The following is a 27,075-nucleotide window of genomic DNA, read 5'->3' on the forward strand; positions in this document are numbered from 1 at the left end:
TTCGATTTTGAAACGGTAGAGCTTGAATCGCGATTTGAATGTGAATCGATTTTTTTGCACACCCCTGAAAACCAAATCACTGAAAAATAATGATACTTGTTGTAATGCTTATGATGTTAGTGATCTTTCATGCCACTAGGTGGAGCTCTCGTAATTATGTGGCACTAGTTTTAGTACTCCCTCAGCTACTGTGTGTTAAGCGATGTTTACTTGCTAGAAGAGAGTGCTAGTTCCGGGCTCTATAAGACTGCCGTTTCTTGCCTGTCCACATTCGATATTAAAGCTACCACTCGGTACAACCTTCGTTGTGGTCCTTATTATTGACCAAGTTACTACAATACTGAAGTGGGCTCTAGAGCTGGGAAGAACTATTGAATCAAGTAAAAGTTCTCTATGTTCTCTATGTGATTTCCATGTTCATTAGTGCAGTTTTAATATTAAGTTTATTAAAATATGTTGAATTTCCAACACTAAAAGGTTTTACCTTAACACAACTCAGTGTAACTCAATTAAACTCAACTTAAAACTAACTTAATATATTTTAGGTTAATTTAACTTAACCATTGGTGACAATGAATATTTGACATCATTAGCATGTATATGTGACAAATTTAGCCATTGCTAGTTGTCCCATGTCCCTGAGCAGGATGATGATAAAAGCTAAATGCAAACAAACAAAATGCAGAGAGCAAAAATATTCAGTAAGTCAACGCACAAACAGAAATGTGATTTAAAAATGTATAAAGCAAGCACAAATATTGAAAGAACTTCAAAAAACAACATTAGTACCTTGAGCTCCTCCATGTTTTTGAGCAGCTCTCCCAAGAATTTGTAGTAGTCGCCAGAATGGGCGAGCAGCTCCATGTAACGGGTCTGCAGTTGTGTAGCCTGAGACAAAGACAAGGCAAACTCTTAATTTCAATATATGTCACTTTACTTCACTGATTCATATAAATGTCATTGATCCTTTCATTTAACATACAAGACTAAAAGGGAAAAACATTGTCAGATACTACTGGGTCACCATTAGGGCTGGATCCGAATATTCGACTATTCGGATATTCGTTCATTGGATAGGTATTCGATTTTTTATTTTAGTATTCCGATATTCATTTTGTTTTTCCTTCAATACTGTAATAAGGTTGAGACGGATTCAACTTTAGGAGAAACGCAACCCAACGTCATGCTGGGGTGTCTAATCATGTAACCGGCGATCAGACTTGTCAGTCTGCTTTGTGGCGGTGTGAGAGTCCCGTACAGGAAACAGGAAACATCACTGCCTCTATCGCTGCCACAAGAAGGTTTTAAAACACTATGGGCCCTATTTTAACGATCTAAGCGCACGGCATGAAGAGTTCGTTTAGGGCGTGTCCAAATCCACTTTTGCTAGTTTGACGGGAAAAAAAAGGGTCCGTGTGCCGGGCGCATGGTTCAAAAGGGTTGTACTTAGTGTCTTTATTAATTCATAGGTGTGTTTTGGGCGTAACATGCAATAAACCAATCAGAGATCATCTCCCATTCCCTTTAAAAGCCAGGCGCGTTTATACCTTGGCACATTGCTGTTATGAAGGCAGATTTGCACCGTAATATTTTTATTTGTAATCTTTTGCATGTTTGTGTGCTGCTGCTCTTCCCTGTGTGTGTGTGTAACAAGCATAGTGTGCACACGTTGTGCATAAGCCTAGGCACATTTTACTAATGTGCTGTTAAAATAACAATGAAATGCTGCACTATTGACTTTAGACCAGGTTTTTGTTGGTCAATGGCGCGATCACTTCCCGCTGCCTCAAGATAGCAATACAGCAAGAATGCACCTGAACACACCTCCCCTGTAAGACCAGCACGCCCATGAGCGCAAAAGATGGGCGCAGGTGCATTTGCTATTTAAACGACGAGGGCGCTGGACGGGAAATTGACAACTGCGTCGGTCTTAAACTAGCAAAGACACTTGCGTCGGGCTTTGCGCTGCGCTGTTCCGGGTGCAAGATAGGGCCCTATGAGGGTAAAAAAACAAGCACTGAGCTGCCCGGGAGTTTGTGTTACAAATGACTGTTTCCTGCAACAACAAAGCACAGTCGCTCCATCTCTTTTCATTCTCTCTTTCTCCGTGAAATGAGGCTGCCTTCAAATGCGGTCAGAAATGTCTAGATCTATAAACGATCTGACGGAAAACAACAATTGTGAAATATAAAGTCTACTTGTGCTACATTGGGGGGTTAAAGAACACAACAGGACGTCACACAAATGAGCAATTTAAGTGACACTCCCACCGTATGTGGCGATCACTTTTAGTGGTCTGAATGTGACCTGAGTGAACAGTACCCCCCCCCCCAATTCGGCACAGAAAAAGGTAATCCGGACAGCCCAAGTCACCATATGCCAAAAGATGCTTCAGGATTTTAAATGAGAGAAAATGTTTTTCATTTGGTTTCTTTACTTCCAGATTAAGATCCGTCGATGGCGACTTCAGCATCGTCCTTTTGATGGGGATGTTGAGCAACGTCTCTAAACCAGAGGTGTAAGAGGCCAGGTCCGTTTCATAGTCCTGTAAAACAAGCATACGGTAGTCATTAAAATGAATTATGCTGATGAGTTTGAGGTCTGTTATATGCAGGTCTGCTTACCTTGATAGAATTCACACAGGCCTCGTTGTCCTTCAGCACACTCTCTACTGTCTCCCGTCTCTCTATGATTTCCGAGTTCAGGGCCTTGAGAACACAATAATATAAAGGTGTCAGAGGACTTGGACACTCAACACAGCGAGAAAATCAATAGCAATGAAAGGCTGAGCAGGAGACCTTCTGCTTGTTAATATGGTCTGTCAGCGCTTGGATGCTCTCTATCTTGGTGGTCTGTAGGGTGTCTTGTTTTTTGCGTGTGGCATCAATCCAGTCAATAAGGGAGCTACTGGTCTGCTTGTAGGTCTGCAGCTGAGGATGATACAACTGCAAATCCAGGACTCTGAGGAAGAAACACAAGAAATTCAAAGTATAGGGCCATATCTTGCATGTTTTTTTCAGTTTTAACCTGCGGCCCTTTGCTGCGTGTTATCCCCCATCTCTCTCCGGCCATTCCTTTTTTTTCAAAAAGATTTATTTTGGGCATTTCAGCCTAACGGAAAGGATAGCTAGATATGAAAGTGGAGAGAGAGGGGGGAAGACATGCAGGAAAATCAAGGAGTCGAACCTTGGACCTCTGCATCGAGGCATAAACCTCTCAGTATATGTTCACCTGCTCTACCAACTGAGCTAACCCGGCCACCTCTCCCTCCATTTCTGTTTATCCACTGTCACTATCAAATAAAGGGAAAAGTCCCCAAAAAATAATCTTAAAAATAAAAATTGGTGTACTCGATCAGCAGTCCAAAATCCAAAAGGTTTGCAATTTACAAGTTATAGAACAAATGCAACAAAGAAGAAGCAGTGAATGTTTTGCATTTTTATTTCCTCCTACATGAATTTTGATGCATTTCAATAATCCAAACAAGCACTAGTAAACCCATTAATGAATTGTAAAAAGAAGTCTTTTTAATCTGGCTTTTAATTTGGAGTAATGTATAGCATTAGTTTCTAAGCGTCAATCATCGGGTTTTATATAATTTTTTACAACCCTGGTGTTTATTTTATTTATTAATTTAGAACATTTTATAGTCTTATTGTTGTAATTTTTAGTCTCGCATAAAATCTATCAAAAAAATAATAATTTTGCTCTGTGAAGCACTTTGGTCTGCATGCTTGCATGAAAGGTGCTACATAAATAAAGTTGCATTGTAGGACTTACAAATCTGTCTTTGTATTACGAGCAACAATCATTTATGGAATGTGACACCGCCGCAATCTGCACGTAAGCGGTGCTCGCAAATCACTTCTGTGAAACGGGACTCAGGTCCATACATGTAATGAGAGTCTCACAGTGAATAGGTTTGTCTCGGGACGAGTGTAGGGCTGCAACTAACGATTATCTGCAGCATTGATTAATCTGCCGATTATTTTCTCGATTAATCCATTAATCGTTCGGTCTATAAAATGTCAGAAAATAGTGAAAAATGTCTATTCCAGTTTCTCAAAGGACAAGGTGATGTCTTTAAATGTTTTGCTTCGTCAGTCCAAAACCCAAAGATATTTAGTTTAGTATGATATAAAACAGACAAGAGCAGGAAATCTCCAAATATGAGAGGCTGAAAACAGCATTTTCTGCCATTCTTGCATGAAAAATGTAACAATTAATCGATTATCAAAATAGTTGGCGATTATTTTTCTAGCAATCGACTAATCGTTGCAGCTCTACACGAGTGATTGACAGGCTGACCACAGAGTAGACAACGATGTGACACACTGCTTGAGCCCTGTCCCATTCCTGTATCTTCTTTTAGGTCCTCAGCTCATGGATAACTGTTGGGAAACACGATTGAACATGGGTCTTTGATATAAAATTGATATTTGAGAGAGAGGGAGACATACCTGGTGTCAATCTGGCCCTGGAGTCGTCTCCAGCGGTCAGACAGCAGGCCCACCTCCTCGGTGTATTTGGACAGCATCATGTCACACCTGTGGAAGGGTCCGCTCACCTGCCCGTTCCAGTGGCTGGCTTTGGCCAATGCCGCCTCCATGGAGGCCAGAACATCCTTCTTCTGGTCCAGCTCTGCTTTAATATTCTGCACATCAACAACACACCGGAAACACCAGTCAAATGTGACACCCCTGACCGCTTATCAAGATATTTTTTAAATACACCAAATGTAGTCTGGTTCAACGGAAGTACATTTCCAAGATAAAGCCCACCTTCCGCTCTCTGTGTGTTGCCGTTTGAAAAATCCCTTCGCTCTGGGAAACAACAGCAAACTTCAAGCTAGCAAGCTACCTGCTGAAAATGGCGGGTTTTAAAGAAAATTTGGATTGTGCAACAAGGCAGGCCTGCTTGGTTCTTTCGAGGAATGATTGCAAAGATTTACAAAAAATATGTTCCTGGCATTTCCTCTCTAACTGGGACATTTTGGGACCGATTGGTGGGATTGCTGTGGACGAAGTACACACGGAGATACACTGGTAAGAGCAAATGAGGTTTAACCATGTATCCAGCTAATTTAAATAGCTCACGTTACTGTATTGTGTGAAAAGTTAACTTCATTTAACATTGTATGTGGCGTTTTCTTTTGCGGGGTGCAAATGTTCCACCATAACAAGTTCTTTCCTGAGACTATTTTCCTCCAGAGCTTAGCGACGCCCAAGACGATTGTGATTGGTTTAAAGAAATGCAAACAACCCAGAGCGTTTTTTCTCCTATCCCAGATTGTATCTGTGATGTAGCCAGACTTTACTCCACAGTAAAATCTAAAAAAAATCTAATATCGTGATAGTTTTGACCAAATACGTTGATGTCGATATTGCGTCGATATTGTAGGGTTGACTTGGTGCTTTCACAAAATATTTATCACACAATGAGATTTTTGATAAATAATCACCAATAATGTGGATACAATGACTAAGTGGGTAAAGGCAAATAATAAAACAGCTAGTAGGTCTGGTAAATTAAAAAAATTACATCACTTTACTACTCCACAGCTGTGGAGATAGGTCTGGCAATGCGGGGCAGTGGTGGCCTAGTGGTTAAATAAGCGAGCTTCAGTTCAATCCCCAGACCAACAGGATCAAGTGTGGGTGGGGAAAGTGAAAGAGGGACAAGTGCTGCTCTTTCACTTTCCCCACCCAGATTTTATCCTGTTCTGGGGGATTGAACCGGTGTGCTTGTCCCTCCCTCATTACCATCACTGAGGTGCCCTTGAGCAAGGCCCTTAACCCCAGCCACTCCAATGGAGCTGCTCAGTGGCCAGCAGATCAGACTGTGGTTGTACTGGGCATCTTCTGGGTATGAATGTGTAACTGTGTGAATGTGACAGGTCGTTGTTGCAAATGAGAATTTGTTCTTAATCAACTTACCTGAATAAATAAAGGTAAAAAAGTGAGACTACACCCAATGCAACACAGTAGGACTCTCTAGCTTTCCCACACCAGCTTTTCATAGATAGATAGATAGATAGATAGATACTTTATTGATTCCCGAGGGGAAATTCAAGGTCCCAGTAGCTTAAAGACATCACACACAACATACACATACATCATAAACAGGATGATAAATAATACATCCACAAAAATAACATGGACAATAAAAGAAAATACTAAATAAAAAGTGAGGTGTTCTATGAGAGTGTGTGTCATGGTGGTAGTGCAAGACATCGTAATATAAAAACTATAGCAGTGCAAGGATAAAGTTTAAAAAAGATAGCATTAAATATGGGCATTTAAACTGATGGGTGAACACTGAGCCATGTACTGGTATTCTGTCCCAGTTTGCCAGGTATTAAGCTGAGTGGGGCAGAAGAAACGGCTGGGAAAATGACAGCAAAACTGGAGCGATTGTTGCAAGAGATGTCTGAAAATGTAGTATGTTTTCTAAAATACCTTCAGGGTCAAAGTGTAGTCCTCGACTTCACTGGGCGACAGAGAGGTGGTCTCTTTCTCTGTCAGCCTCGCCTCGTGAACTTTCACTATGTCTTCAGCTTGTGCCACACACTCCAGCATGTCTCTTAGAGCCTGCAGCCTGATGGAGAGGAAATGACGGAGACGTGGAAAAAAGTCATTCCAGGAAAATGAGACAGAATACATTTAGACAATGTGTAGTAGTAGCTTCCTTTACATTTCCTGTTACTAAGTAACTTGAGATTTTATTTCTAGTTTTGATCTGTGATCATCTTAGTTGGGATCTTGTGTAGGCATGGGCCGGCATACGATTGTGACGGTATGATAACCTTCAGCAAAAATATCACGGTTTCAACGTATTGCGGTATTGCAATTACAGCTTTAAAATGTTTTTTTTTAAATGTCTGAGTAAAAAAAATAAATAAATAAAAAAAATATATATATATATATATATATATATATATATATATATATGTATTTTATTTTTAAACATACTACACACTGGCAGGCAGATGGATTACTAATCTGCAGTTTCTGTCCTTGACCACTCAAAAAACAGCTCATACCTTAGGAACGGTATGACAGGAAATGTTAAAGATTATTTTTGTGGAATTTAAGGCCTTTACTTTTATAGGACAGATGAAGACATGAAAGGGGAGAGAGAGAGAGAGAGGGGGAATGACATGCAGCAAAGGGCCACAGGGCGGAGTCGAACCAGCTGCTGCGTCAAGGAGTGACTCTATATATGGGCGCACACTCTACCAGGTGAGCTACAGAATGACAGAACATTTCAGTGGTTTTGAAACCATGACTTTTTCAAACCGCGGTATACCTTGAAATCGGTAATCGGCCCATGCCCATTCTTGTGTAGGGCTGCACGATGTGAGGAAAACATCTAACTGCAATTATTTTTAATGATATTGCGATTGTGATATGATTTACGATATTGGAGGGTATGATCATTTTTGTATCATTATTCTCATTTTCATTGAAAAATATAAACATTTTAAAAAATTAAAATGATTGAAGAGTGATTTTTTTTTGCGAGGATCTGTACCAAACAAAGATGTTTTCTGTAGTCTGTAGGATAGGATTTGTAGGCCGGGACGTCTCTGCAGCACCACAATACTTTATTTTACAATGGTTTGACAAATGTTTTGCCTTTAACAAATGTTAATTTTGGATTTGGATATTGCACCAGTCGATATTGCGATTTCAATAAAATTGCGATTAATTGTGCAGCCCTAATCTTGTGTATATGAAATTTAATCTTTCATGCTAAAGATTAGGGCTGCTCCCTCTTAGTCGATTAGTCGACTAATCGGTCGTTTTGGTCTTAGTCAACTTAGATTTCTTTAGTCGATTAGTCATGTTTTATGCTTTTTTCATGCTGAATGACTTATTTCCAAGAAACGTACGAGCACATCTCTGGTAAACACAAGAATTAAAGTGGTGCTTTTGCATGACTCTTTGCGGAGAAACTCAGATTTACAGATCTGTCGATTAAATTAACTAATCGATTAGTCGATACAATTGAATGAGTGTTAGTCGACTAAGAATTTCTTCAATCGAGCACAGCCCTACTAAAGATTCGATTTTTTTTGGATCCCCATTAGCTGATGCAGATAAGACATTTTCAGACAAAACAACCACAAAAAGATCTTGATCTCAATGAGACTTCCAGTTACCGTTGCAGGTAAGCTGATGAGCTGCTCTCCAGACTGGCCAGTCTTTGGTCGATGACTCCGATCTCACTGCGGAGGAACTGGGCTTTATCTGAATCACTCATGCCCTCCAGCTCCTTGGAGATACTCTCCCTCAGACGCAAGTACTCCTGGCGCATCGAGTCGACGTCACGCTGCACCGTCTGCAGGATAAAACACACACACACACACACACGCACACACACACACACACACACACACACACACACACACACACACACACACACATTGCAATCAATAAGTATTTGGAATATTATTTTTTTTTCCATTTGAGAAGTATTTTTACTTTTCAAAAAGCAAACAAAGAAATTAAAAGATGATGTATTTCTGGCTGTGTATTTGTGTTATTACATTATCTGGGGCACATAACAGTGATATATAACCAAAAGATGGATCCTGAATTCATTCAAAAAGTAATACATTTAAAAATATTTATTTATGTGACTGAAAGAGACAATTATATTGTTACTCGTAATTATTTGTCAGACAATCAATTGTACAGCAACATTTGGAGTTGTTACAGCTCTGTTTGTGCCTACCTCTAACTGAGAGATCTTGAGGCCACAGTCGTGCATCTCGTTGTCTCCGAGGCAGATGTGAACGTGCTGACTCAGCGAGCCCTCGGCGCCCTCCAGCCTCAGTCTGAGCGCGTGCAGCTCAGATAAGCTGCGGGAGGATGTCCTGGGCACCTCAACCGTCTTAATCTCTTTAGTCACCACCTTCACTTCTTTTACCCTCTTTTTCTGCTCCACTCTTCGTCTATCCTCTTCGCGCCTCCTAGCCTCTTCTTCTCGTCTCCTGGCCTCCTCTTCGCGCCTCCTGGCCTCCTCTTCGCGCCTCCTGGCCTCCGCTTCGGCGGCGGCATGTTGCTGCTGCTGTATTATGATCAGCTGCTGTTGTTGTTGCTCCTCGGCTGCCTGCTGCACTTCTATGTGTTCCTGTTGTGCAACTGTGAGTAGTAGATACAAGATATGTCTTTTTGTTCATAATTGGTTGAGGAAAACATGATTCTCTGGCCCTGAAGACTCTCGTATTTAAACATGATTTGCATTCTCCAACACTAAAGCAACAGTTTCTCTCATGTTAAAAAAAAGTAAATAACATTGGAGAACTCCATATTGAAAAATTTAGTCTAGAACACAGTGGGTTTTCTAAAATTGTAATGAAATGTGTTTTGACACAGCTTCAGGGATTTTTTTTTTTTTTTTACAAAAACATTGTTTATTTCCCCCTTAAAATATTTGATGCCGAAAAATGTTTTGTCGATAAAAATATAGAAGTTAGAAATTAGGGGGGACATTGGTGATATACAGTAAGTGATAAATAAATGCAAACGGATTTCATTTGCATACATGCATAATAACCTAGCAAACAACAAATACTCAAATTGGTCTTGACTGACCAGAAACTAACAAAAATAACTGAATTTCTGTATTATTAATGCACTAACCGCAAAAAAAATCTGTTTCATTGGTAAAGTAATACAAACAATGCAAAACTAAATTATAGTTCTCACCACCAAAAGTCAATTATTTTTTCAGGAAAACCGTCCTCTTGTCTTTTTCTGATAACAATAAAACTGCACATTGTATATAAATCAAAGTATACATTTGTTTTCATGCAGAGGAGTGTGAGGTGTATATTCTTTGTAATACTGACTGTAAGTCGGCAGCTGCACCACTATTTGCTCATAGTGGTCCTGGGCTCCGTTGAACTGGCTCTCCATGCCTCTCTTGTCGTCGTCGGTAAACATCTGGGAGCCGTGGCTGTTCACTCGGAACTCCTCGTAGTGAGTCTCCAGGCTCTTGATAAGTTGGCGGTATTCCTCAGGACGCATGCTGGACAGCTGAACACACACAAACATTATGTCTAACCTTCCTGTTGACCCGTTTTCAAAGATTCTATATCAGAAATATCAGAAATACTTTTAACCAAATTATCCAAAAATAACATGGATGGTTCCATACAACGCTCTTCGCAGGTAAATTTAATGATCACTTTTATTCAATTTTGGGTGTTTTATTCAATTTGATATAGCATTTGAAAAAAAAAAGACTGAAATGGTTTCCAAACCGTATATCCTGACTAAACATTGACATATACCAGTGATTATCCACTTGGCATCCTCTGATCTTAACTATTTGTTGTCATAATTTCAGCTTTTTTTTTTTAACTCAAAATTTAGACATAATATTATATAAATGAGTTTTATTGACCATGAATTTCAAAAATAAGTGTAAAACTAGTGGTCATATGACCACTAGTTTTACACTTATTTTTGAAATACCACTAACTTAGTGATATATATATACTGGTGGTAGTGGGGGGGGGGAAGTGCCAAAAACGTTGAAAGAAGCAACACAAACTTTGGAAAAAAAAGGATAAAAAACTTGGAAAAAGGCAACAAAAATGTCAAAAAAGTGTTCATTTTCTATTTTGACAAGTTGTATAGTAGACAGTAACACAACACAAGGGTTAAAAAAATAAGAAAAAAATGCAGTGATGGAATGTAACTAAGTACATTTCCTAAGTAAGTAATGTACTGAAGTACAAATCTAAGGTACTTGTACTTTACTTGAGTCTTTTCTTTTCATGCCACTTTCTACTTCTACTCCGCTACATTTCGAGAGCAATATTGTACTTTTTACTCCACTACATTCATCTGACAGCTTCAGTTACTAGTTACTTTACTAATAAAGACTTTTGCACACAAAACAAATGTAGTGTATAAAATACGATGTTTTATTATAAAATTAAACTACCAACTTTTACTTTACTTTCTCTAATACTTTAAGTACATTTTCCTGATTATACTACTTACATACTTTCACTTAAGTAACATTTTCAATGCATGACTTTTACTTGTAACAGAGTATTTTTACAGTGTGGTATATATGGTAGTAAAGGATCTCAATACTTCTTCCACCACTGCCAAAAGGTATAAAGGCAGAGCACATTAAAGAGAAAGGGTAAGAGAGAAGTTTCTTTATCACGTACCACGCTGATGGTAAGGGAGTTGATTTTTCTGATATCCAGGAGGCAGTACTGCCAGGCGATGAGACTCTTAACATTGATGTACAGCTGACTCCAGATTTGCAGGATGGCCTCATAGTACTGCTCGTTCCTTTGGATAACACAGAGACAAAAGTTAAACCTCACAACAACAAGGTTTCTTGTATCTTCAGTGTTTCCTTTAGGATTTTTTTTTAGCAGTGGGTGCAGGTCTCACCAAACATTGTTAAATTGCAATGTGAGCGGCAGCCAACGGGGGGGTGCATTATGTCGGCAGGATAATTTAAAAGGCAACTGTGACTACATTGTGCATCTGCCCTATTTCTGATACCATGGCGGCAGAAATTTTGCCATGGCGGGCCGCCACTACAAAATCAACATAGAGGAAACACTGATCTTCTTAGCAGCAAAAGCAAACTAATTTCGCATCTTAGGCTATGTTCAGACCAAAAAAAGCAATCCAGCAATTTGCCGCAGGGTTGTGCGGCGGTGTGGGAGTGTCATCCTGTTGTGTTCTTTAACCCCTCCCCCCCAATGTAGCACAAGTAGACTTTATATTTCACAGTTACTGTTTTCCGTCAGATCGTTTATAGATCTCGGCATTTCCAAACCACACTTGAAGGCTGCTTCATTTCACGGAGAAAGAGAAAAAGAAAAGAGACGAGCGAAGACAGATCAACTATACTTTGTTGTTTTGCAAATATCCAGCTGTTACACAAATTCCTGGGCAGTTCAGTGCTTGTGTTTGGTGTTTTAAAACTTTCTTGTGGCAGCGATAGAGGCAGTGATGTTTCCTGTTTACTGTACGGGACTCTCACACCGCCACAAAACCGACTGACAAGTCTGATCGCCGGTTACTTGATTGGCCACAGCAGCGTTCTCCAAAAGTTGAGTTGGTCACAACTTTTCGCCACATGCTGCTGCAGTTTTTTTTTTTGTCTCCCCCCCTGCGGCAATTTCCACCGCAGCCTTAATGCACTGCCCCCGTTCGATACAAATGCAAGGACCTGCGTTTTTGCCGCACCATCTGACGGACGACGCAGGCTGTGTGAATGCAGACTTACTTGTTGGCCAGACTGATGCTGAGCGGGTTGGGAGGCGGTACGATCAGGCACACAGAGGGTACCAACATATCCAGTCCTCCCGGGCCTGTCACGTTCCACTTACTGCGTTGACTGTTGTCCTTTAGGATCGCCTCATTTCCCTTACAGATCACCTTCTGCGGAGTCCAATAAAAATACATTCCATCAGTAAGTAAATAAAGAAACAACATCAAATCTGGCAAGACAAGTCTTTGAAAGTTTTTAAAAATACTATCAGATTTTCTTTTTTAAAAACACATTTTAAAGGCTATAACAATTTCCGTACAGATTAGACCTCCTTACAGCTGTGTATATGTGGCGTAATTCCACCCACCCAACATGCCTTCATCCTACACTGGTTACAGAAAATTAGCCTAACAAAATTGTCACTCATCTTTCCTATGATGTGACAAGAGCGTGTGAATGAAACATTAGATTGTTACATTTTACTAATTTAGAGGCTGGCCGGCCGGCTAGTAAGCTAGCTTGCTTGCTAGAGGGCTAATTGTTTAGCGGTGCAGAGGGCGCAGAGAGAGGTCTATTACGGTCTTTATATTGTATTTCACGGTATAGGGTATAAGTTTATTAACGTTAGTTTATTTTTTAATGTGTAGGTATGTAGATCTTTTAAAATACATGTTATGTTTAAATAATACACCAACACAAGTAGTTATGTATATCTTGTACGTTTGCCATCTTGTGGACATAATCGTTCATACCTATATGTTTTTTAGAAGGAACATTCGAATGTCATTTTTGACAGCTCTTATGTCTATTGGATTGATCAGATGAGACGAAAAATGAAAAGAGCCTTCTGTGGGCGCTCTCACAGCCGTTTCTTTGTTTTCAAGCAGAACAGCCAATCAGATGGATTGGCTGTTCAGCTGACTGTGGCCTATTGTGGCCGACGGCGATAAAGGCCGACGCGTGGCGACGGTGCGGGACACACCACACAAATTAGGACCTTTCGAAAACTGACCTGGTCTTGTTTGAAGTCACACAGGGCTTTGACGATGGTGGGGTTGCTGCTCTTCTCTTCAGGGTTTCTGGGTTTCAGCCTCACAATGCTCCTGGACTTGCTGACCAGATGTTGAACCTGCCTCTTGTTTTCCATAATCTTCTCTTTCTCCCTCTGGAGATTTTAAAATAAAACAAAAGAAGAAGATCAGAAACAATAATAATGCAGATCAAAAAATAATAATTACAAACTGTAGCTCTTCTGTGGCTTTTTCAAACAGAAAAAGGTGATAATATAAAAAACTAAACTAATAAAATACACAATGTGGAAATAATAAAATTGAAGAAGGTAGACACAATAAACACAACAGGACAAAACAGCTTACGGCAATTAAAAGGCAAAATTATAAAAGGTGGTGAGTTTTGACCATCTACAGACTCAGACATTCTGACATTATATGAGAAATAAAAAAAAGAAAAAGCTTTTGTACCTCCAGACCCTTGAGGAGCTCCACTAGGTTCTCCAGTGGAGTGTTCTTGTCACAGGTGAATCTCTTACGGACCGTCTCATGTTCCTTCTGCAGAATGCTGTACGTCTCATTGGCCTCTTTGAAGAACTGAGATACATAAAAGAAATGATTAGGAATACATTATAGGGGCTTCCTACAGTGTTACTTAGAGGGAGCGGCCCGCTTTACTTGACATTAGTCGGCTAACATCAGAAAAAAATGAATGCACTTTTATGAAATATTATATTAACCCTCAGGGGAATACAAGCTGAGCAATCAACGACCATTCAAGTCAACGTTCGATATTCCACCAACTGCGCCACGGCGCGTCCCAGAAGGGTGCGTGAAGTGGCTCTCCGCTCCACTAAATATACGCGCCAGGTCTACTTTCACGCAAGCCGCGGGAAGTTCGGACAGCCAGGCAGGCTGTGAAACAGCGGGACTATCCAGTCAATTTACCAAAAACCCCCCCAAATATCATTTATGTCTCCTTTACAACACCACGGACAACAAGAGATTCATCTCTCCTGAGGGAAATATCTGTCACTTAAGCCATTAAATGCCCCACTGTGTTGACAAGCTACTTGCTAGTCAGTATCGGCCTGATATCCAATATCAGTATCGGATCAGTGCATCCCTATTCATTAGAGTGTTTTTAAGTGTTATGTTTCGTCATGTTACCTGGCTGTAGGCTGCATTCTCCTTCAGATGAATGTCAATGCACTTGGTGATTTGAAGAAGCCAACTCCACTGAGTCTGCAGAGTGTCCTTGTAAGCCTACAAAACAAAGACAAAAACTAGAATCTGAGGACTCTGATGAAGATGTAACTCTACATCGAAACGTTAGTCACTGTTTTGCACCTTAAGTAATAAAAGTATCAAGTAAGAAGACATCTGTGCTGCACCGGCTATTTTTTGTCACTTTATACCGTTTTTGTCCAGCCTTGGTTGCACTGGATTGTTGTGGTCTGCAGAAGCGCAGAGAACTTCCTCTTTTTTTTTTTACTAGAATCACCGCCTTGCGGTTGTCTGCCTCCACCAACCAGTCAAGTTGCAGTTTACATTCCATGTCTGTCCAGACTCATATAATATACAGTATGTAGTGAAGACTTTGAAGCTATTTCATAAAAAATATTAAGTGTATGTTTTGGCAAAACATGGATGCTTTACACGCAAAAAAATTATACAATCAACACAGTTTTAAGGTGGGCACCCAATATTGGTGTCCCCAGTTCAGTATCCGACCAAATGTAAAGTATGGTCACAATCTCCCCTTCTGTCCCTGAATTATGGTGTTTAATAATGGCCAGAAAAGTGTTTTTGCAGAACAATATGATGTCACAGTGGAGTTGACCTTTTGGATATAAAATGTCATCATCTCCTCAATTTATCCTATTAGACATTTGTCTAAGTGGACGTTTGTGCCAAATTTGAAGACATTCCCTCAAGGCGTTACTGAGATATCGCGTTCATGAGAATGGGACAGACGTGAGGTCTTTTGGTCCATAACTTTTGACCACCAAAATCTTACCAGTTCATCCTTGAGTCCAAGTGGACATTTGTGCCAAATGTGAAGAGATTCCCTCCAGGGGTTACTGAGATATCGCATTCACAAGAATGGGATAGATGGACATACATATGTACTGACAGACAACCCGAAAACATCATTCCTCCAGCCACGGCTTTTGCCACGCGAAAGCATAATAAACAATAAGGCTCCCAATTATATGAATGCATGTAAACACTGTGTTTGGTCTGATGATGAAGGGATCGCTCCACACCTCAATCTTGTCTGAAGCCGGGTGGTTGTTCTTCAGGAGGGCATCTACTCTGGCTGTCAGCTTATTCAGGTCCTTCTCTTTGTCCTCCAGGGCACTCATCAGCTTCTGTTACATAAGAAGAGGTTTAGTAATCACACAGAAAACTTCTGTGGCTTTGCTCTAAGTGGATGACTGACTGCAGCTGCCAAATATCCAATGTATCACAGATGATTGCTCCCTTATGAGACGCAGATTAACTCCATAAAAAGGCATTAGCGTAATTTAGATTTACAAGATTGCCAAGAATGTTAATCGACTAGAAAGAAGCTCTTAAAAATTGAAATTAAACATGGATTTCTGTAGCGTCAAGGCATCAAAATAAACCCAATTCTCTCCTGGTTCTCGCTGAACCTTTGATCCTTTAATGGTTTTACTAACCGAGTAGCTCTCCTGCTTCTGTGGGATGTACTGGTCGATGTTCTTGTCTCCCCAGTCGAACATCAGCTCCTCCTCCTCCCTGTCGTTCACCCACATGATCTCTTTGGACATGTCCTGAATGACGCTCTTGAGTTCTTGCAGCTGCTCGATCCGACCGATTGACATTTGCTAGCAAGAGAGACGAGAGTATGTTTAGATACAACAATTTACCTGGAAATACACAACACAAGTAGTGATTAGCTAACAGAGTATTTTGCTATTTCTTTTACCTGTAGACTGTCCCATTCCTGATCCAGAGCGTGAATATTTCCCTTGTCTCCTTTCCTAAACTGTGGCAAGAAAATCAACTTCAGTTAATGAAAGACTAGTCTCACATAGCCAGACCTTCCTCCACAGCGCTGCGGAGGAGGGTCTGGCTAGTCAGCACAGCATTTGGGATGGGAGAAAAATGTGCTCTGACTTATTGGCATTTCTTTAAACCAATCACAATCGTCTTGGGCGGTGCTAAGCGCCGGACGGAGCCACAGTGGCTCTGCAAAATAGCCTGGTGGAACATGTGTCCGTTCAAAAGTTATTTTAGTGGTGCAACAGAAAACTCAGATTCAGATAGTCTAGCTAGCTGTCTGGATTTACCCTGCAGAGATCTGAGGAGCAGTTAACCATAGTCCTCAGAAATCAGCCGTAGCTCAAATTACAACACAAAGAAAGAGGAAGGTGAGGGGCATCCCGCGTAATTTCTGACGGCACCTGAACAATCCCGGAAATGAAACGTCGTCAATATAGACTAGTGCAAGACACTTTTCAGAAGTTATCTTCAAATAGCCTGTGGCGGTGTGGCCGGGTTGGCTCAGTGGCTAGAGCAGGTGCACATGTACTGAGAGGTTTATGCCTTGACAGAGGCAGAGGTCCAGGGTTCGAATCCGACCTGTGACAAATTTCCTGCATGTCTTCCCCCCCCCTCTCTCTCTCTCCTTTCTCACCTAGCTGTCCTGTCAAAAATTAAAGGTGGAAAAGCCCACAAAATTAATCTTAAAAAAATATATATATAAAATAAAATAGCCTGTGGAGTGAAATATATGGGCATTTACCAGTTAGGGAGGTCTCAAAAGATGCTATGGAGTTGCAATATTGGAAATGTAGGATCCAGTGATTTAAACAAAAAATAACTCTTGACCTCTGCTGTTTCTACTTTGATTATTCTTTTATTAATCTGTCTTTTGTGAGTTTATACTAACTAGTAAATCCCTGAAGTACTGTACCAATACTATATCACCTACAACTAATTCCCCTTTAAGTGTTTTCTCTGGTATAGGAAAGTCACATTAATTGATATTTAATTAATATTCACTCGAACATTCTATACTCAGTGTAGGTTGCATCCAGGGCTATTTTCTCATATATTAAAGCGCCAGAAAAAAAAGTTGAATGATGTATCCTGTGATTATCCATCACTGTGTGCATTTTGATGCAGATCCAGATCCAGATACCGATTTACAATTTGTAAACATTTTATTTCATTGAGATATGAATAACATTTAGAGCTTTTGGGGGAGGTACATTATTTGCGCTCTCTCACAAATTTGTGTTACTCGGACTTCTGTTTCCAACAATACCATATATGCCATTGTGATGATAAATGTGCCAGGCTGAACCCACCAGGTCGCCTTTGGCTCGCTCCACCTCACTGGCCCTCTGGATTGAGCTGTGAAAGTTCTGGTGGCTGCTGAGCTGCTGCTTGATGGCTGCAGGATCGTCTCCCCAGGAAGCCGTTTCTATCAGACGCTGAAACACGTAAATCATATTTGATCAGCAGAAACAATAACAATAAGAACACTGCTGCAGCTAAAAACTTTCCCTTAACCCTTGTGTTATCCTCGGGTCAAATTTTACCCGTTTCTCGTTTTTGTTCAACCAAACTGCCCAAAAATAACTTGAATGCATGGATGTACATTGTATGGATACAACGTTCTTCGCAGGTAAAATTAATGATTACTTCCATTGAATTTTGTGTGTTTTATCCAATTTTATGGCATTTGAAAAAAAAATGTTGACAAGGTTTTAAAACAGTATCCAGACTAAATGTTGACATTAACCAGTCTGTGATTATCCACTCAGCATCCTCTGATCTGAACTATTAGTTAAAATAATTTATAATTTCTACTTTTTGTAACTCAAAAATGATGTATAATGTCATAAATTAGGTTTATTGACCATAAATTTAAAAAAAAAAAAGCATTAAAATAAGCAAGAACATTTTTAAAAAAGTGTCTAAAGAATAAAAAAGAAATAATAATAAAAAACGACAAAAACGTTGGGTAAAAAATACGTCAAAAAAAGTTAATTTTCAATTTTGACCCTTTAGGACAACAAGTTCATGGTTGACGGGAAGACAACACAAGGGTTAATTTTACTTTCTTGTAGTTCATTTTGAGGCGGACAGCAAAACCCTTCTGACGCACATCTTGCAGCCCAGGGAGGGAGTTTCAAGGGTTTCCAAATATGTGTTTATGTCACCAGCAGGTGGTGGCAGAGAAACAAGTTGGGTCAGGATTTGTTTTTTTCATTTTGCGAATTCCTGATTACGAGCCTCTTCACCAAAAACATCGCAGGAATCTACCAGAAAGCAAATTGCTTTGAGAATTGAAGACAAAACAAAACCTTTTAATGTCTTTTTCACTGCAGAAGCTCCCAAAAACTTGGGTATGTCCACTTGTGTGTTCTTGTTTTTCTGTCAGTTCCTCATGAAAATAATTATTCTTAATAGCAGACATAATTGCAACGAGCATTACCACTTCCTCAATCCAGTGTCTCTAACAACATAGAACAGATGAATGCATTCATGTCTAAACTCTGTTGTGTGCACAGTATGCAGAGTTCTGTGAGTCAGTTCACCAACACTGTTTATTCCTTTACCTTAAAGTGACACGACACAAATCTATTTTTTTTTTTTTTTTTTATAGTGAATGACCTTAAAGGAGGCTTAAAGGAACACGGCGACTTATTGGGACTTTGTCTTATTCCCCGTATCCCCCAGAGTTAGATAAGTCCATACATACCCTTCTCATCTCCTTGCGTGTCGTAACTCTGTCTGACGCCCCCAGCGCTAGCCTAGCTTAGCCCAGATCCTGGAGGTAACCGGCTCTATCTAGCCTACTGCTCCCAATAAGTGACAAAAAAAACGCCAACATTTTCCTATTTACATGTTATGATTTGTATAGTCACAGCAAATGTTGGCAAATGTTGGCGTTATTTTGTCACTTATTGGGAGCAGTAGGCTAGATGGAGCCGGTTACATCCAGGATCTGTGCTAAGCTAGGCTAGCGCTGGGGGCGTCAGACAGAGTTACGACACGCAAGGAGATGAGAAGGGTATGTATGGACTTATCTAACTCTGGGGGATACGGTGAATAAGCTAATGTCCAAATAAGTCGGCGTGTTCCTTTAAAAAGTGTCTGTAAATGCATCGAGCTACCATATACTCAGGTCTTCCACTCAGGTGAAGAGCCTCGGTGTCATCCTCGATAGCACACTTTCTTTTGAAAAACACATCAATAATCTCACCCGGTCTGCTTATTTCCACTTAGGAACCATACACCGCCTTTGTCCATCACTTACACCCAATAATACTGCTATTCTCATCCACGCTCTTGTCACCCGTATTGATTATTGTAACTCCCTCCTCTCTGGTTTACCCCACATGTCCATCCATAAACTACAATTGGTTCAAAACCCAGCTGCCAGTATTATCACCAGAACCCCAGCCAATGAACACGTTACTCCACTCCTCAAACAACTGCACTATCCCCCTATCCAATACCATATTGACTTTAAGATTCTTCTTCTCACCTTCAAAGCTCTCCATAATCTTGCTCCTCCATACCTCTCTGAACTCCTTCAGCCATACACTCCATCCCAAACTCTCCGATCCTCCTCTTCCTCACTGCTTTCCACTCCTTCTGCCCGCCTGTCCACAATGGGGACCCTTCAGCCATTCTGCCCCTCGCCTCTGGAACTCCCTCCCGCTATCCATCCGTACCATAGAGTCTCTCCCCACCTTTAACACCTCCCTCAAAACCCACCTAATCCGAAAGGCCTACCCCAAATGACTCCGCTCTCCATCAAAATCATGGATAGATTGCTTTCTTTTAATTTTCTATCTCAATCTTTTAAATGTGTTTGTTTTAATTTAATTATATTTGCCTTTTTAACTGTATTTTTGCTTGTTTTAACTGTAAGATGTCCTTGAGTGCTATGAAAGGTGCCCATAAATAAAATGTATTATTATTATTATTATTATTATTATTATTATTATTATATATCCACATTGTCCTTTTTGCGATATCTGTGTTTTCATTTCTTGTGCTAAAAAAATAATCAGTTTTTTTAATGCAAATTGAAAATAAGACCAATTTCATTGATTAAAAAAACATGTTGAAAGATATTCTGAAGGCTGGTTGAATGTCTCACCAGGAAAGCAGGTCGTCAAGGAATCACAACATTGTAAAAGTAGTTAAGAGTAAATACGGAGGGCAACCACTTTTTTTTTAATTTAAAGTAACAATCCGCAATCACAATGGTCATCCCTCAAAAATCAAAAGCCAGGATTGGAACCTCCTATCACACTTAAATTGACTGACATGTCTTTAAATAAAAAGAAAACAGCTACTTCTAAGTTGTAAATGTTTAATAATGCATATCTTTCATCAATAACCCAATCTCTCCAACTATGTGTAAAAACATACTGCAGCATGAATATATACTGTATGGTTAAAAAATACACGTTGTCTTTAATCCTGTTTTATATCACTTTAGGTCTTAAATTTAGAAGTTAATGAAAAATATTTCCAAAACTTGCAGCCATGTTTTTATTTGTCTTCCAGGCTTTATTGTGCGATAAAAAAGTCAATGTTAAGTCGCCCCCTTCTTTCTCCCATTCCATACTGACTGTGGGTTTAGGCATGAATTTAGTGTGTGTGTGTGTGTGTGTGTGTGTGTGTGTGTGTGTGTGTGTGTGTGTTTTGTTTTTGCCTTTTGTCTGCTGTCTGCTGTGTTCAGACTCTGCTGCATTCAGGAAGTGTCTTTTTTTAAGAGCAAATATGATAAAAAAAGGGGAGTTCATACATATCTGACTGCTTGAATTTGATAATAATAATAATAATGAGTGAGTGACGCATCGTAATGCATCGTGATATCGAATCGATTCGAATCGTTGACAGGATAATCGTAATTGAATTTAATTGTGACACCAGTGAAGATTCACACCATTCACAGCCCTAGTGTGTGTGTGTGTGTGTGTGTGTGTGTGTGTGTGTGTGTGTGTACTAGGCCTGCACGATTAATCGTTATAAAATCGCGATCTCGATTCTCCCTGTTCACGATTTAATTTTTTATTTAATTTTTTTTTTTTTTTTTTTTTTTATGACTTCGATTCTCATTTAATTTTACGAGCTGACTGCATCACAAACGCTACTACTGTCTTCTGTGAGTTTTAAACATAGACTGTATAAAAAAAGGTTTTAAAGCGCTCCCAAGCGCTGCAATGCTCTCCCTTCTCTTCATTGTAGCCTCTGTGTTTACAGGCTCGTGGTGATGTGCAATGTGCTATAGGTGCCAAAAACAAATCTATGTTTGGTACTGCCAATTTGTTTTGTTTTGTCATGGTTCATGTGTGCAATAAACATTACACTTCGTGAGAAAGAAATCGTGGCAGAGAATCGTGATATCAATTCTAAGCAAAAAAAACGTGATTCATGTTTTTCCCCGAATCGTACAGGCCTAGTGTACGCGCATACACACCTTTTGCTGTGCAATCCATGCCATAGCGTCTTGGTAGCTCTTTCCCGGCTCCTCCCAGCCTCCGGAGCCCCCTCTCGTGCTCCTCCTCCTGTGCATGGTGCCAGAGATGGCCATGTGGACCCCCTTCAGCTGGTCTTTACATATCTCCAAACTACAGATTAGGAAGAGAGAAGGGACATTTGGCAATACTTGTATGTAAATCATTTTAGAAAAAAAAGAAAGGGAGAAGTCTTCCTTACGTCCTGACTACGTTGTCATTGGGCTGTCCCAGATCTCTCAGGTCCATCGCGCAGGCCTTAAGCTGCTCAATGATATCTTTGGCCTTCATCATGTAGCGCTCTGCCTCATTTGGGGCACTGCCCTGCAAGACATACACAAAGCATTCAGGGAGGTGTACAAAACCACTGCGCAGAAAGCAAAATATGCATTCATACATTTCCCTGCGAAAGGTTTCAGTCTATGTTGAAATTCGCAAAATGTTGGATTTTTCAATTTGTAAACTGAGAAACAACCAATATTGTCCGTCACTTTTAGCCCTGTTTTATCCAATATATTTAATGTCTACCAACCAAAAGGATCTGACAGTTTTCCTACTTATTTTTTTATTTTTGGTCATATGCCACCCCTCATTAAAACGTTATGTGTGCAAAAGCCTTTGTTAATATTTTTATCTGTTGGATTTTTTTTTTTTTGATATGACAAACACCTTGTCTTAGTTTTTCTTTAATAATAAATGCAGCACTTTCACTTAACACTGAATTTGTCAGATTTGAGTTGACAGGACAAAAATTCCTGAAGAAAAAAACTCCACGAGAAAAACCTTGAAACTGGATAGTTTCATGACTTTTGAAAGGAAGTAATAAAGTGATATGCAGTATCTGAAAAATATCATTCAACTAATCAGAGCCAGCGATACCAGCTAATAAATCACACACCAACGATGGCTTTTACACTTCTGGTGAAAAAAAAAGTAATTCACAAGAAGTTGCTCAGCACGAAGTTGAGGAGGTGTGTGTGTGTGTGTGTGTGTGTGTGTGACTGTTGAAATGTCGCTGAAGGGGGTATGGCTCTAAAAACAGATCCAACAGAGAGAAAAACAACTTGGTTTCATTATCAGCCTGGTTCCTATTACATGTTCTGACAACCATCACTATTTCTGTCTTTCTTTTTACATCTTTTTGCCAACCGAAGTAAAGCTGCAACACGATACACAACACTTTCTCTTTTGAAATAAAATCCTACAGAAAGACCTCTGACGTAGACAGGCTTCAATTTGCACAACAGTAGGGAAAAGAGCCAAAAAGTAGTGCTACAAAACAAAGCATGACTCACAGACTGAAGGGCGTAGTCTGCTTTCTTCAGGTAATCCTGGCACTGGGCCTGCAGGATCATGGCCCTCTGCTGGATGGAACTGCAGGGAGCAGCAGAGTGAACTTATCAGCATCAAGCTCATTACTATACTGTAATAATATTCAGCTGCATTATTTGTATACAAGGCACAATATCACAGTTTAGACCAGAGCTTCCTGACTGTTTTTACCATGTGATGTAATGAGTTATGAGCAGTTTCACCAAAGACAACTTAGCTTTTCTAGCTTTTTTTAGCATTCATTTGAATATTTTTGACAGCCAGTATTACACAACAAAAAGCTAACTTTAGTCATGTGTGTTTTTTCTTCTCTCCCATCCTGTTAAATCCTCTTTTGATCTCGAAGATTTGTCCTGTGGGAACCGCTGACTCAGACCACACAGTGCGGATGAATGTCCTGTCCTGATTATCACATGCAGCATTGCATGGCTTTGAGGAAACACTTTCGTTTTGGGGTCATTTTTTGTCCTAGCAATTATCTAGAATGAAGTTTATATATAACTTAAAATCTCTTGGGAGTTTTTCTGCAAAGGGACATGTAGTAAGGCATTAATATTAGTGAAAATCAAATAAAAATACAAATGACAACGTTTATTATGTACTTCAGAAAGGAATAAATGATGTAAATGTAGTTGGGAGCTGGTTTATATACATTTTTATGTGTATTACAGTGTTTCCTCTATGTTGATTTTGTAGTGGCGGCCCGCCATGGCAAAATTTCTGCCGCCACGGTATCAGAAATAGGGCAGACGCACGATGTAGTCACAGTTGCCTATTAAATGATCCTGCCGACATAATGCACTGTTGGCTGCCGCTCACATTGCAATTTAACAACAAGTAAAACTATTCAGAGGTTATTGGGCCCATCCAGTTTAATTCCACATACTGCCGTGTTGATGGAGTTTATTGTCAAAATGAGTCGACTATTAAACAAACAGCTCCACCAAAAACGTCACCGCGGTGGGTCCGTTCTGATTGGACAACGTTCAACTTGTCAGTTCTGTCAGCTCATCATCCTGATATCAAACATCTGGAAACATTAAAACAGTAAGTGAGTCCGTGTAATATAATATAAATTGGAAATAGTCTATAGATGTAGTCATAGATGTTTTTTTGTAGACCTGTTGTAGATGTTAAGTGCCCTATAGTTCCTCAAAAAATACAGTTCAATAACAACTGAAAATATGCCTCATTGCGTGTGAATAGAGGTGAATAAATATATTTGTTTGTGTTGCAGCAATGTGTCAGTTCCGTTTCATACGTAAAACATTTGGCGGCGGGGTGCGGGGCTGGGGTGGGGGGGTGGGATTTGTTGTTCGGACAGACCTGCCCCCACTGCTAAAAAAAATCCTAAAGGAAACACTGTACTGTATTATGAGCTATTACGGGCTGGGAATAGTTAATGCATGACACAGTAATAAAAACATCATCATCATCACCACATGCAGTAGTTTCACTGAAAACAGAGGAGGTTAATTTGGTCTCTCTGCTTTAGCACATACTGGATTGCTGAGGCCGATACTGGATTTCAACATTTGAGAGTTATGATAACAATATATCGGCCTGACATGAACAATCTGATGAGAATCTATTATCACTGTATCACTGTCACTGTTTCTAAACAAAGTCAAACATATCTTTGGCATTTCTGTACTGCAACTTCTTGTTACTTATCAGCCGACGTGTGTGCCATTAACAATATATTGAGCAAAAGTTCCTCTAAAACTAACGCACACTTCCACAAAACAAAAAAAGGTGCTGGATGCAAAAACAGAAAGACAAAAAAAACAAAAAAAACCAGACAGGATCGAAACATCTGCACACTTATATGTCCTTTGCACCAAAGATTATCCAACCTTTTTTTGGACCTTTGTCAGAGCCCGAGGACAACGATGTATCTGCCATAAGCTTATACTGACTGAAATATCAGCCCAATCGGTTGATCTGTCTAGTTGTGATTACTGAATCCTTTTTGTGGCTTTTTCTTTGAAAAAAAAATCTACTGCCACAATTCTACTTTCCTAATCAGAAGGCCCACATAAATACCTGGTAATAAATATCAGAAACTCCATGATTTAAAATGAATAAAAAAACGATTGGCCCCAGAAACTAAACATTTTCTTTCATCATGTCAAACATCTTGTGATCATGTCGGCCAGATGACCTCTCTGCCCATTTCTGAAGTACCACAGTGACATACAGTATTTCCCCTGTGGGTGATAGTGTGGAAGGTCTGAAACTGACAAACGTTTCTGGAACAAGTGAGTGTTAAACTGTTGCAGCAGAGGGAATTTAGTAGCTCAATGTGAGCTATAAATCAAACTCAATGTGTTTCTCTCTCCAGGGAGGGAAGTTGCTGTGCAAAACACAGCTATTCCAGTGCAGCCTCGTTTTATTATCACTGTGTATTATCAATGACTTCATAAAAGATTCAGGTCAGTGATTACTCCTTTAACAAACATACTATGGATGCAAATACAATAGGTACAAAGGTATGCAACCTTACTTTAACTTGCATGCAGACAGAGTCAATAACTTTTGTGGAGCATTAAGTCATTAACACCGTACCAAAACTCAATGAAATAGATGTAAATGTCAGGGTATTTTGCAGATTTGCAGAAGATAATCATTACCCAGTAGGCCTAATGATATGACCATTGCAAATATGATCCTGCATTTGTATGGTAAATGTGATGATTGGGCTGCAAATACCAGAGGGTTTTTTTTTAGCTTAAGGGCTATTATGTCTACTCAAGGTGTGCAGTGCCGAAATGAACACTGGGATAAAACAGGCTGCATTGTTAATATTTAATAGCAAGCAGCTTTCAGGCTGACATGCATCCTGCGCCACAAAATGCCCCCCTGGTTCACAGAAACAGGCAACAGGTGGCCGCGAGAGGAGAGCAGATTAAATAGTTGTAAAATTAACCAGAAAATTAAAATCATACCTCGTTCCGCCTCCCATTCCGCTCGACTTTCCGCCTGCCACTGCGCTCGACATTCCGCCTCCAGAGCCGCTCATCATTCCGCCTCCCCTGCCGCCCGACATTGCAGCGTTCACCATACCGCTCGACATTGTGCTCATCATTCCGCCTCCCGTGCCGCTCATTTTTCCGCGTGACATTCCGCCCCCCATGCCGCCTCCAGATGTCTTTGAAAAGGTGTAGGTGTTGTACTCTCCGTCCATGTAGGGTTCGTATCCATTACCGCCTCCGTGCAGGATCTCGCACGGAGGCGGACAGTACTGGACAGTCCCCCCACCAGTCAAGTCGCCTTTGGAGCCGACCCTGCAGCCCGTGTACAGGGCCTTCTGAGACCCGTACATACTCATTCTGACACGGAAACGGCCGCCAAAGCGACTCTGTGGAAGCTACAGGGAAACTCAGCAGGCAGGTAGAATATAGCCTCTCTCTCTGTGTGTCCACCTGTTCGCCCCGGCCCCTTGCTCTCTCTGGTGCAGACTGCAACCAAACGGCAGGGGAGGATCGTTTTTGGAGGCTGGTGACCACACCTCCATGACTCTCCCTATAACCTGCTGAGCCAAAAAACTTATCTCCGTGCTACACCCCTCTAAACCAAACTCAGCTGGAGGCAGAGAGTGCGTTTGTGCTTTTTGTAATTCTATCTCTGACTTTCAGACAAGTGAGGCCATGTTTGAGAAGTTTTGATAGGTCTATTCTTTTAAAGGATTAGAAAACGTAAAAACATTTTTAGAAAGTAAAGACATTTTTAAAAGTGATTGATGTGAGGTTAATGTGGTTAGACAGGTATGGTGATGGGTTGGTTATGACCTAGACTACATTATGTTCTCACAAGATAAGTAGAACATGTGTGTGTGCCCTGGTATGCACAACTTTTATTTGCCAGTGGAGCTAAAATAAAATAAATAAATAAACAAAGATAGCAACATAAAAATGCATTAAACATGTGATTATCAAAGAAATAGTTTCCAC

General features: G+C 40.2%; 1 protein-coding gene across 6 annotated transcripts in view; it reads right to left on the reverse strand.

Annotated features, from left to right (window-relative positions):
• The window catches only part of LOC116038112 (desmoplakin-like), a 38,830-nt gene extending 12,233 nt beyond the window's left edge, over positions 1-26,597 (reverse strand). For 2 of the 6 annotated variants that reach the window (XM_036006956.1, XM_036006952.1), the window contains exons 1-22: positions 26,071-26,597; positions 23,086-23,173; positions 21,993-22,114; positions 21,754-21,904; positions 17,615-17,740; positions 16,228-16,287; positions 15,959-16,126; positions 15,542-15,646; positions 14,442-14,537; positions 13,743-13,868; positions 13,274-13,426; positions 12,277-12,431; positions 11,198-11,324; positions 9,860-10,046; positions 8,740-9,149; positions 8,165-8,343; positions 6,459-6,597; positions 4,461-4,654; positions 2,799-2,961; positions 2,625-2,708; positions 2,438-2,545; positions 790-888 (exon numbers count right to left, since the gene is read on the reverse strand). In XM_036006956.1, coding sequence (XP_035862849.1) covers positions 790-888; positions 2,438-2,545; positions 2,625-2,708; positions 2,799-2,961; positions 4,461-4,654; positions 6,459-6,597; positions 8,165-8,343; positions 8,740-9,149; positions 9,860-10,046; positions 11,198-11,324; positions 12,277-12,431; positions 13,274-13,426; positions 13,743-13,868; positions 14,442-14,537; positions 15,542-15,646; positions 15,959-16,126; positions 16,228-16,287; positions 17,615-17,740; positions 21,754-21,904; positions 21,993-22,114; positions 23,086-23,173; positions 26,071-26,453 — 3,423 coding nt within the window. In that variant the 5' untranslated portion in view covers positions 26,454-26,597. The remainder of the gene's footprint in view (positions 1-789; positions 889-2,437; positions 2,546-2,624; positions 2,709-2,798; positions 2,962-4,460; positions 4,655-6,458; positions 6,598-8,164; positions 8,344-8,739; positions 9,150-9,859; positions 10,047-11,197; positions 11,325-12,276; positions 12,432-13,273; positions 13,427-13,742; positions 13,869-14,441; positions 14,538-15,541; positions 15,647-15,958; positions 16,127-16,227; positions 16,288-17,614; positions 17,741-21,753; positions 21,905-21,992; positions 22,115-23,085; positions 23,174-26,070) is intronic. The other 4 variants (XM_036006954.1, XM_036006955.1, XM_036006953.1 and 1 more) reach the window with 4 other exon arrangements.
• Positions 26,598-27,075: the final 478 nt, after the last annotated feature.

Source organism: Sander lucioperca, chromosome 11 (assembly GCF_008315115.2).
Source record: "Sander lucioperca isolate FBNREF2018 chromosome 11, SLUC_FBN_1.2, whole genome shotgun sequence".
In the NCBI taxonomy this organism is placed as follows: Eukaryota; Metazoa; Chordata; class Actinopteri; order Perciformes; family Percidae; genus Sander; species Sander lucioperca.